Source organism: Oncorhynchus nerka, linkage group LG9a (assembly GCF_034236695.1).
Source record: "Oncorhynchus nerka isolate Pitt River linkage group LG9a, Oner_Uvic_2.0, whole genome shotgun sequence".
In the NCBI taxonomy this organism is placed as follows: Eukaryota; Metazoa; Chordata; class Actinopteri; order Salmoniformes; family Salmonidae; genus Oncorhynchus; species Oncorhynchus nerka.
In genome coordinates, this window is record NC_088404.1 from 25628727 (window position 1) to 25640990 (window position 12264).

The window sequence follows — 12264 nt, forward strand, 5'->3', positions numbered from 1 at the left end:
TTAGTGTCTAAAGCGTTAACAAGATCTTTAACAACCCTGAAGTGGCGCAGCGGTCTAAGGCACTGCATCTCAGTGCAAGAGGCGTCACTACAGTCCTTTGTTCGATTCCAGGCTGTATCACTTCCGGCCGTGGTTGGGAGTCCCATATGGCAGCGCACAAGCGTTGTCCCAGCGTTGTCCGGGTTTGGTCGGGGTAGGCTGTCATTACAGCAACCACTACAGGGGTTTCTGTAATAGTGCTGTGCCCAGGCCTAAACCCTGATTAGTTTACATTCAAAATACATTTCTCAGGTAAACAAATAACAAAGTTGGACATTTACCAAGGACTCAATAATCTTAGCAAGACACGGAAGGTCTCAGGCAATGTAACTCATCACCAAAACATCTCTGTTATATTACATTGAAATGGGAAGGTCTTCCTTAACTAATCTCTTTCTGTTGTTGAGGCATCTACTGAGTGAGTTTATTTAGCATAGTTTTATTTACAAAGAGGATTTTTTACATTTCATTATTTTTAATTTCTCACAAACCATAGAGGAGGTCCATTCGTACCTTCCTCCCTGCAATAGCCTCCCCTGACTGTGTGTGTGTGTCTGTGTGCATTTGTGTGTGGGTGGGTGCATGTGTGCAGGTTTCTCAGCCCTGGACCATGAGGATCAGATCGCACTGTTGAAGGGCTCGGCAGTGGAGGCCATGTTCCTGCGTTCAGCACAGGTGTTTACCAGGAAGCTACCCCATGGACACACAGAGGTGTTGGAGGACAGGATACGCAAGAGTGGTGTGTTCATACTGGGAAACTGGCGCATACAAGTGAAAATGCTACAACAATAATTCAATATCCATCCACAAGTCTACTACTACTATTAGAACTATATGGAGGTTATCATCATTATCATCAGTATCATGATCCTCGAAACCATCTTCAGCTCTTTCATCAACATGAACATCACCTTAACATGTCAAACACACTTTTACCACAATTCATGGTTGGCATGAAACATTCATGACATTGATAGGCATCTGGCCTTTCATCCACCACACATACACACACACACACACACACACACACACACACACACACACACACACACACACACACACACACACACACACACACACACACACACACACACACACACACACACACACACACACAGAGAGACACAGGTCTGGTGTGAATAATGGATAGGACTGCTTTATCTGACGATCTAGTTGATGAGGAGACTGGTAGCCTAGCAGTGTACTGACCTGTTGATCCTTGGCCAGGTGTGGGTTACCCGTGTACACGGACCCCTGCCTACCGGATAGCATTTCATTCCATTGTGAGCGTGTATGGGCAATGTGCCAGGTAGGGTGGTAAAAGAGGGCTGTCTTCAGGTGCTAGCTAGACTGGATCAGTTAGAACTATGCACATGATTTATCGTCCATAAATGCTGGTAGTGTTGGGTATCGGATGGCAGTGTGGTGTAAGGTGGCATGAATAATTCACTAAACATCCAATTAATTGTGCTGGTCATAACACATCAAACGAGAGGATCTGGCTTTGATATTCTGATTTGTGTGTACAGTACACAAGACAACACATTACCCCAGTGGGCAAAGCTGGTTGAAATGACATCATTGAAACCAGTTTTCTCACTGAAACCAGTTTGCTAACTGGGATATTACAATAATTACTTTTAATAGAGAAGCCTGTATTTGTGAATCGATGATTGGACCTTTTGTTGTTGTTAAGAAATCTTCATAATAATCCCTAACTAAATTTATTTCCACATCTTTATTTATGAAACTCACTTTCATATATTTTTGAAAGAACAGCAGTCTGGCTGCCTTGATATCTAAAGCCTACTGTATTGCTGTAATATGCAGTCATATCTGAGCTGTCACTTTGATACCCCTGGTTGGACAGTTGAATATAGAGTGGAAGAGATGGCTGCTATGTCTGCGTCATTACATCCCTTGGTGCAGGTCCTGAGTGAATGGATTAGTTGAGAGACATTCAAGCTAAAGGCCAGTCTGAGGGAAAAGAGAGAGATGTCTAAAGAGGCTATTGTTCTTTATCTAAACATCCAGAGCTCTATTGTGCCCCTCTCTCCCTCTTTGTGCGCTCCTGGCATTTCTGAAGGATTATGGCTCTGTGATTTGACTGACTGGATTGGGTGGATTTCTAAAATGGTTTTGGTGGTAGTAGTGGTGGAGGTGGGGGTTGTCCTGCTCTCAGGATTTTTTAAATGGAAATCTGGGAAAATTCCAATGGTATCCTCAAATGGTATACTACCCCTAATTTTATATCACATATTTTGGTTCATTACAGTGGGACGTTATGGGAATTATACTAGATATCAGTATATATATATATTGAACAATGTTTGAACCGATTCCCCTGTGATCTATACTGCATCTATGGACAACACTGCCATCCAGTGGTTGTATATTGATCATGCACCTCCACATGTTTTCCAGGCATATCAGAGGAGTTTATTACACCCATGTTCACCTTCTATAAAAGCATCGGGGAACTCCAGATGATGCAGGAAGAACACGCCCTCCTCACCGCCATTACCATCCTGTCACCAGGTGAGCCGCCACCTGGGCATGTGGCACAAGTTAAAAAGTCATGGTCAAATCAACAAAAATCAACTTGATTATTTGGTTTGACCTTACTGAAAGATGATTGGTCTTTTTTTAAATGTGTCAAATGCCCCCTATCACTTCTTCTTAGCTAGTGATGGCTAAAGTTATTTGAAGTTTGTAAACCGAACCATGAAATACAGTTTCTCCTTCTCCTTAGACTACTTTCAGGGTGAGAAACGATCTATCGTTTAGTTGTAAAATATTGAACTTCTCTTTCATCTCCTCTACAGACCGGCCGTACGTGAAGGGCCAGCAGGCGGTGGAGAGGCTACAGGAGCCCATGTTGGAGGTGCTCAGGAGGTTCTGTGCAATGCAGCACCCGCTGGAGCCCCAGCACTTTGCCCGTCTCCTGGGCCGTCTGACTGAGCTGCGGACACTCAGCCACCACCATGCTGAAATGCTCACCTCCTGGCGCATGAGCGACCACAAGTTCACACCCCTCCTCTGCGAGATCTGGGACGTACAGTAAATGGTACACAGAGGCTGCATGGATGGATGGATGGATGGATGGATGGATGGATGGATGGATGGATGGATGGATGGATGGGCGGATGGATGGACGGATGGATGGACGGATGGACGGGCGGATGGATGGATGGATGGATGGATGGATGGATGGATGGATGGACGGACGGACGGATGGATGGATGGACGGATGGGTGGACGGATGGATGGATGGACAGATGGATGGACGGACGGATGGGTGGGTGGATGGACGGATGGATGGATGGACGGATGGATGGACGGACGGATGGGTGGATGGACGGATGGATGGATGGATGGACGGATGGATGGACGGATGGATGGATGGGTGGGTGGACGGATGGATGGATGGGTGGGTGGGTGGATGGGTGGGTGGGTGGACGGACGGACGGGTGGGTGGACGGACGGATGTGTGGATGGACGGACGGACGGATGGATGGATGGGTGGATGAGGGAGAGGAGAGGAAAAACAAAACATTTCACCTTAGTGACTCCTTTAACCATTTCAGATGCTGCAACCTTTTCAGAAGCTGACCCTTTTACCATTTCCGATGTTCTGACTTTGGACTTAACACTGCTTTGAGATGTTGTGAAGGAATGTTGTGTAGGCTATGCTCAGGTGTTCTGTGAGCTTTTGTGATGGGCTACTTGAATGTGACCACCTGTTTCCAAAGAAACTTGGAGACATTATTTAAAGAAAAGATCTCCCAACAGGATAATGGACTTATTTTGTCACATTTGCTAGATTTTGGAGAAAGCAATGTGACAACATCCCTAGCATTGACAATTCATGTTTTAATCACTCATTAAACATATTTTGACTGATAGACTTTGTTTACCGTAGTCATGTTATTGTCCTTTAATTGTGTTTATACTCATTGGACAGGTTTCCCATAAGCACGCTGAGTGGAGAATATTCATTGACATTGCTTTTAAATCCAGGCTTAATTTGGAAACCGCCCCATAATATTTCAGTTTGGGGAGTCAAACTAAGCTCACCTCATAACCTAGTTATGAACCACAGATGTTTACACTTGCTGAAATATTTCTCACAACATAACTAGATTGGAATACTCCCATAACATAGTTACTATTGTGGTGGCAAATATAATTCAAATTAGGATTTTAACCTCATGTGGAACCTATGGGGTCATATTTCAGACTTTCCCAATATGATTGCTTGTCGATAGCATGATATCATCATATCCCCTTATGTTCAGATACAATACATTAAAGAGAAGCCATTGTTCATGAACAATGCCATTGCTCAGATAGTTCATTGTTCAGATAGCACACATATGACATATTCTTACGTTAAGGATACCGTTTATATTAAGAAAGATTAAGGAATGATTATAATTGTTTACAATCAGACTGACATGCAAATGGCACCTGCTTCCTGGTATCTGCTTCCTGGTATCTGCTTCCTGGTATCTCTTTCCTGGTATCTGCTTCCTGGCACCTGCTTCCTGGTATCTGCTTCTGCTTCCTGTTATCTGCTTCCTGTTATCGTCCCTTCTGTATACCTGTGTCATGAATCTAACAATTTGACCCAAATATGTGAGTAAATACTCACATGTATTATCAAAAAGAATCCCAATGACTCTTTCTTTTTATATACAATAGTTATTTGCCATTGTGTATCACAGGTGATTTTGTTTTAAATCTGTCTTTAGTTTTCGTCCAATTCAAATGCAAAATCCTCTCCATTGTACACTGTGATTTAATTTAAATTTAACACTGATTTAAATCTGAAATCCTTGGACATATAAATGACTGATTCTTGAGGAAAATAACTTATAAATGCCTCATGAGTTTAGTTCAACTGTCGTACCCCATCAGAGCCCAAAATACAAGCTTGTTTTATGTTTGTAAACAAAGTAAATGTAAACAAAACATGGTTAAAAATATAATTTGGATATCATGGATGGTCAGTGTTTGCATCCATAGCTCTGTCTATGAATTTGAGAGTGATACAATTTCTGTTGTTTCAAAGGATTCTAGCTTTAATAGCATGAACTTTTAATCCCATTCCCAGTACAGTATGTCCCATTTTTCCATTCTAAAACAGCTATTACATTGTTGTACAATTTGTTTTATTTTATTATTATTTGATCTACCCTCGGATTCATTTTGTGGCATTTGTGGACACCGAATCCAAGACAATGAGAAGACGTGTGAAACACTCATAGCAGGATTCAGTCAATGAGAAGACGTGTGAAACACTCATAGCAGGATTCAGTCAATGAGAAGCAGGTAAATGTAATAAGTAAGTCAATCTTTTTTTGGATCATCTTGTTGACTTTGAAAAGTCATCAAAACCATTGTATAAATCATATCATAGCAATATCATCCTTGATATGTAGTTGTGTGTCTTTATCCTCGAACTCTCAACGCTTCACAGATTATGCTCATAGAAGAGACAAACAGTGTCAGGTTTCTGTACAAACAGGGTCAGGTTTCTGTGCATTCAGAATCCGGTTGCATGGCTCAGTAGCAGTGACTGTGTGAGGTTTAAATGAGTGTCTGATATTGGAGAATCCACTGCTAGTTGGTGACGGATAATGGTGGCTGAGCTGGAAGCATTGGGCCCCTCATAGGATAGGGTGCAAGCTGCAGCCAAAGATAGACTCCAGTGGCAGGAGATTTTTGCAGCCTCATGTCCACACTTGAGATGAGGAGGACAGAGTAAATACTGGTTGTTGAATTCAGAACAAACATTGCCTGCATGTTGTATGTCAAGCAAAGTTAGAAAGTGCTTTGCTAAAGTCTATGAGGCTTCAAGGAGTGCCTGTTCAAATTGAGCAAACTGCACATGAAGTCAACTACTCAGGATCAGCAATGTTACGCTCTTTTGAACACATATCTGAATGTGAAGTAAGCTATGTTAACTACCTACTACCTGTGGTACTTACTGCATTTATCTCTGAATTACTGTATTGACAATTATTTATGTCATGCAGATGTGCTATTTACAAAATGGATAGCGATAACTCATGTGAATTCTTACATCAAATCTGAACAATGTTTTTGTTTGAGCTCAGGAAAGAAATCTCAGATAAACTTGAGAAAGGCTTGAGAATCGCTAACACTGGTAGAGAATGTTGAGTTCCTGATAATCTTGTAAATTGACCTTTAATCAATATTATTTCACTATGTATCCAGAATACATCAAACATTCATAACTACATCACATTCAGGTTATCTAACTCCATACAGTCAGTCAGGCAAACTATACAATATTTACACAGTAGTCTCTACTCAGTGCAATCACTACAGAAGTTAAAGTATTAAAGGGTTTTATGAGTCATTCTGAGACTTGCATAAACATCTGCTCAGTAAGGATATATAATTCTGTCACTACAAAAGTCTGTATATATAAAGATTACAAAGGAAAGCTCTACTTATTATAACTCACAGCCTTTGGTGAATGAGAAAAAAAAAGTCAATGAGATTCATGAGGTATCCAAGGAATCCTGATGGTCCAGCATCATATACTAACATATTGCCTATAACTTTGGTTTAACGCAGCCAAACACAAAACATAACATTTTCCATCGTTTTACAGAAAATGTGCTTATAATAAGAAACATTACATGATTATGTGTGATAATGTCATAAGCTTGTCGATGTATCAACAACAAAAAATGACTCACAACACCATCTTGTGGAATGGTATAATACTTCAAAGAAAATGGCTATTTAATCAATAGAAGAACAAACAAATGTGTATCTGTGTATAAGATATGTACATCTTTGCCCCATTTTTCAGCGATAGCTGCTGCTGTTGTTCAATCCACACCCAGAAAGTGACTGCAGTGGTTCTACACAAAGCCTATAAAGCATTCACACTTTCTCAACTTTGGTTTTGTAACCATAGCACCATGTACATTTGAAGGAGGGTCCAGTGTGTTTTGAAGAACTCAGAGACCTCAGACTTGAGTTCTGTCCTAGTCCTAGTCCTGGCTGGCTGTGGTGGTGGGCTCAGCGTCTGGGTAGACCAGGAAGCCTGAGAAGGTGGTGTAGCGTCCCTGGTTGCTGTAGACGGCATAGCGCTCATCCTGCTGGCTGTAGAGCCACACAGTGTCCCCTCTACGCAGTGGCAGCAGCAGACTCTGGCTCTGCATCTCCCTCCTTCTGGACATGTCCTCGTCGAACACCATGGCCTGCACCTCGCCATGGCCCGTCATCAGCTTGACTGACACTGCCCTGTGCGGATGCTTCCCCACAGTGAAGGCAAAGTAGTAGGCCCCAGGGTAGCGGCAGGTGAAGCGGCCCGACGTCTTGTTGAAGTGTGCTCCGATGTTGACGTACTCCACGTCGAAGGTCAGAGGCTCCTTCTCTTGGTGCCCGCCACCATTCTCCCCCAGGACCGGGGATGTCCTGGCCACGGAAAAGGCAGAGCGAGGCTCTTCAGGGGCCTTAGCACTACCGCTCAAACCATGCCTGTGGTCTCCAGGAGGAAGGCAGTTGGGGTTGGGGTAGGGGTAAAGCTGCCCTGGCAGGGATAGGTGGTTGTTGAGATAGGCAGGTGCGGGGATGTCAGGGTACACCAGGTAACCGGTGAAGGTAATGTAAGGCCCAGCGGTGCTGTAGAGAGCATGCTGAGGACTGTCCTGCAGCATCAGCCACACTGTGTCCATGGACCTCAGGCTGATCATGACACTTTGACTCTGGACCTTCCGCCCTTTCTTTTTGTAGTCATCGTAGGCCATAGCCTGCACCTCCTGCCCATTCTTCACCAGTATGACAGATAGCATCTTCTCGGGATATTTCCCCACTGTGAAAGAGAAGTAATAAGCCCCAGGGATTCTGCAGCGGAAGTGGCCAGTATCTGGGTTGAAGTCACTTCCTGCGTTGACCAGGAGCCTGTTGAAGGTCACAGCCTTCTGGGTGCCTCCTAGGATGCTATTGGTCCGTGTGGCCGAGAAGGAGGAGCGGAGGCCCATCGTCACAGGAGCCACATGGAGGGGTGTGACCGACCCCAGGAAGCTGACTATGCCCAGTAAACAAGCCAGGTGCCAAGGACTGCTCCATGATGTCCGTTCAACTTGGAGAGATAAACAACAATGAGTAAAAATACTTCCTTTTCCTTCAAAAGCAATTTACAACAGTTATACTTGGCTATTCTATTCTAATTTTGCTTCAACCTGCTGTTTCATGGTAACAATGTAACTTTTTTCTTATTGCTTGGAAACATCAAGCCACCGTTTTCTTCTTTGGCAGTCTACCTTATTAACTCCATACTTTCAAGTTTTTGAAAATATAGATTTTTTTGTGGATTGTAAAATGTTGTACCTTATACAGTCAAATTGGGCAAAATAGTTTCATTCCTGCACAGCATTTCACAATGTAAACCTTTTTTATTTTATTATTCTGTTAAAAAAGGCAAGATTATAAACTAAGATTGCGCAATGTGTCATTGTGTGATGGGCCGGCTGAAATACTATATGAGTGGATTAGGAAGTCTGGTTGAGCCCTGTCAGGAGAGATTCTGCTCATCAAATCAGATGCCCTGTGGAAGCAACAGCTCCTCTAATTCAGCTGTTATTGTCTGTTCTCTCTGTGCACTGAGAAAATGGACTAGATTAGACCCTGGTTCATCTGTTCCTGTGTGTCTGGACAATGGAACATTTGGGATGGGGAACAACGTGGGGCAGGGCACCAAGGGTAGTGTGGGTTAGGGACCATTTTTTTGTTGTATAAAGCCTTTTGACATGGTGGACAATTGGCGGACGAAAGATCACAGTGATACCATGGGAAGGATATGTTGTGGGTCAAATGTGGGAATGAGGTTGTTTTCAGGACAACAAGCCTCAATATTTTATCATTATGTTATACATTTATATATTTTTGAATCTTGATTAGATTCATTACCAAAAGTATGTGGTCACCTGCTTGTCGAACATCTCATTCCAAAATCATGGGCATTTATATGTAGTTGGCCCCCTCTTTGCTGCTATAACAGCCTCCCCTCTTCTGGGAAGGCTTTCCACTAGATGTTGGAACATTGCTGTGGGGACTTGCTTCCATTCAGCCACAAGAGCATTAGTGAGGTCTAGCACTGATGTTGGGTGATTAGGCCTGGCTCGCAGTCGGCGTTCCAATTCATCACAAAGGTGTTCGATGGGGTTTAGGTCAGGGCTGTATGGACCTTGCTTTGTGCACTGAGGCATTGGCATACTGAAACAGGAACGGGCCTCCCCCAAACTGTTGCCAAAAAGTTAGAAACACAGAATCACCTAGAATGTCATTGTGTGCGTTAAGAATTCCCTTCACTGGAACTAAGGGGCCTAACTAAGACCGAACCATGAAAAAAAGCCCGGACCATTATTCCTCCTTCACCAAACTTTACAGTTGGCACTATGCATTGGTGCAGGTCGCATTCTCCTGGCATCCGCTAAACCCAGATTTGTCTGTTGGACTGCCAGATGGTGAAGTGGGATTCAATACTCCAGAGAACGCTTTTTCACTGCTTCAGAGTTCAATGGCAGTGAGCTTTACACCACTCCAGCCAATGGTTAGCATTGTGCATTGTGATCTTAGGCTTCTGTGCGGCTGCCCGCCATGGAAACTCATTTCATGAAGCCCCCGACGAACAGTTCTTGGGCTGACGTTGCTTCCAGAGGCAGTTTGGAACTCGGTAGTGAGTGTTGCAACAGCCCTACATGCTTCAGCACTCGGCAGTCCCATTCTGTGAGCTTGTGTGGCCTACCACTTTGTGGCTGAACCATTGTTGCTTCAACACGTTTCCACAATAACAGCACTTACAGTTGACCGGGGCAGCTCTGGGAGGGCAGAAATTTGACAAACTGACTTGTTGGAAAGTTGTCATCCTATGACGGTGCCACGTTGAAAGTCACTGAGCTCTTCAGTAAGGCCATTCTATTGCCAATGTTTGTCTATGGAGATTGCATGGCTGCATGCTCGATTTTATACACCTGTCAGCAACCGGTGTGGCTGAAATAGTCAAATGTACTCATTTGAAGGGATGTCCACATACTTTTGTATATATAGTATATACATTGGCACTGAAATATGTGTTTCAATAAGTTGAACTCTGTGAAACCTATACTGAAAGAACAGAACAGTTGACAAGCAAGGCCATTTTTATCAACTTCCAAAACTCGAAATGAAAATATAGATATTTATTTTTACTTCAAGAGAATATTCAAAAGACAAACTTTGTTCTTCTATTTAGTGATGTGGAAACATTTCGCCCCAGAACATATTTTAAGATATGGCAATTACAAAGAAATCAGTGTCGAAATCAAATATCATTACAATTCAATCAAACAGTAAACTCTTACAAATTATTTGAATGAGGTCAGATTTAGTTATGATTCTTACAGAAATATAGCAGCAACCATCCCATAGCTCTTACATCTCTCAAGCCATCTCACAAAATCACAACTTCTGTATTGGAACCTTTAAATATACAGTCTATGTAATTGACATGATAGCTAATGACAGAGAAATACAAACAATACAAGTGTGGGTCCTACCTGTTCTCGTGTGCTGGTACAGAGTGTGCATGTCTGTAGTCAGCCACGTCTGCATGTCTGTAGTCAACTGGTTACCTTCTCTCTCGTCAGCCTTTCCCCAAAGTCCCTACCACAGTGCTGCTTAGCTAATGTCTACCCCCCAAGCCTCACCGTCAACCCATTGAGCAATGGTATATGTCCATTGGGATGAGTCAAGAGGTGGAGCTCCATGGGTGCCATTTTACACTGCTGACCCCTGCATCCTGGTCTGGTATTTTATCATTGAAGGAAGGAAATACATTGGTTTGTTTAGTCTCATACGGGAACAGAACATCTAGTCCACATTTTGTTGAGTTTATAATCCTTAAAACAACCATGATGCTGGTTTTAAATTGTAGAGCACAATAAAGTGGTCATAGGCCTACCTTTTGTAAATAAAAAATAAAAGCATATAGTCCTTTCAATTGGCCCCTCAGCAAGAAATGACTTACACTTTGAAATTGATCCAAAAGGGACAGGGTGCCTGTGTGATGGAGCCAAAGCCTACCATGTCTATTTCACAACAACAGTAGGACTAACATGCAACAAAATTAATCACAGATGTTTTAACAAGCATCACTGACTTTATCTCATTCATGTCCATAATGGAAATGTATAATTTATGTTGGCACACATGTTCTCTGAGCTTACTGATGGACAAATCTGAAGACATGTTTTCAATCGGCCAAAGCACTTGTCTACAATGGGAGTTTTTGTTTTGATATTGTACTATATTTAGTCTTTGGACACATTGGGTTACTGTTTTTTATAATTTCATGTGAATATATGTTCAAATTGTCAGATCTTAAAAATGTTTGCTATGTAGATTGTCCAGACCAATATATATACAGTGCCTTGCGAAAGTATTCGGCCCCCTTGAACTTTGCGACCTTTTGCCACATTTCAGGCTTCAAACATAAAGATATAAAACTGATTTTTTTTGTGAAGAATCAACAACAAGTGGGACACAATCATGAAGTGGAACGACATTTATTGGATATTTCAAACTTTTTTAACAAATCAAAAACTGAAAAATTGGGCGTGCAAAATTATTCCGGCTGAGGCATGGGAGCCTGACGAGCCGGCTGAGGCATGGGGGCCTGACGAGCCGGCTGAGGCATGGGGGCCTGACGAGCCGGCTGAGGCATGGGGGCCTGACGAGCCGGCTGAGGCATGGGGGCCTGACGAGCCGGCTGAAGCATGGGGGCCTGACGAGCCGGCTGAGGCATGGGGGCCTGACGAGCCGGCTGAGGCATGGGGGCCTGACAAGCCGGCTGAAGCATGGGGGCCTGACGAGCCGGCTGAGGCATGGGAGCCTGACGAGCCGGCTGAGGAATGGGGGCCTGACGAGCCGGCTGAGGCATGGGGGCCTGACGAGCCGGCTGAGGAATGGGGGCCTGACGAGCCGGCTGAGGCATGGGAGCCTGACGAGCCGGCTGAGGAATGGGGGCCTGACGAGCCGGCTGAGGCATGGGGGCCTGACGAGCCGGCTGAGGAATGGGGGCCTGACGAGCCGGCTGAGGCATGGGGGCCTGACGAGCCGGCTGAGGCATGGGAGCCTGACGAGCCGGCTGAGGAATGGTAGCCTGACGAGCCGGCTGAGGCATGGGGAGTCTGCCGAGCC

At 43.9% G+C, this 12264-nt stretch overlaps 2 protein-coding genes across 6 annotated transcripts in view; one reads left to right on the plus strand and one right to left on the minus strand.

The window, feature by feature from the left end:
* Positions 1-3394, plus strand: part of LOC115134108 (bile acid receptor-like) — a 32196-nt gene extending 28802 nt beyond the window's left edge. For 2 of the 5 annotated variants that reach the window (XM_029667759.2, XM_029667761.2), the window contains 3 exons: positions 632-778; positions 2464-2577; positions 2865-3392. In XM_029667759.2, coding sequence (XP_029523619.2) covers positions 632-778; positions 2464-2577; positions 2865-3103 — 500 coding nt within the window. In that variant the 3' untranslated portion in view covers positions 3104-3392. Of the gene's footprint in view, positions 1-631; positions 779-2463; positions 2578-2864 lie in introns of all 5 variants that reach the window. The other 3 variants (XM_029667762.2, XM_029667763.2, XM_029667760.2) reach the window with 2 other exon arrangements.
* A 1808-nt stretch (positions 3395-5202) lies between these two features.
* On the minus strand, positions 5203-10848 carry LOC115134109 (complement C1q tumor necrosis factor-related protein 4-like). Its single transcript, XM_029667764.2, has 2 exons — positions 10623-10848; positions 5203-8167 (listed from the first exon to the last, which is right to left on the minus strand). The coding sequence occupies exons 1-2, from the start codon at positions 10675-10677 to the stop codon at positions 7074-7076; spliced, it is 1149 nt and encodes a 382-aa protein (XP_029523624.1). The 5' UTR covers positions 10678-10848; the 3' UTR covers positions 5203-7073.
* Between the last annotated feature and the right edge of the window lie 1416 nt (positions 10849-12264).

Coding starts and splice junctions, on each gene's coding strand:
- LOC115134109 (XM_029667764.2), bottom strand. CDS start 10,677: ATGCAGACGTGGCTGACTACAGACATGCACACTCTGTACCAGCACACG. Junction 8,168..10,622: donor GTACCAGCACACGAGAACAG/GTAGGACCCACA, acceptor TATCTCTCCAAG/TTGAACGGACATCATGGAGC.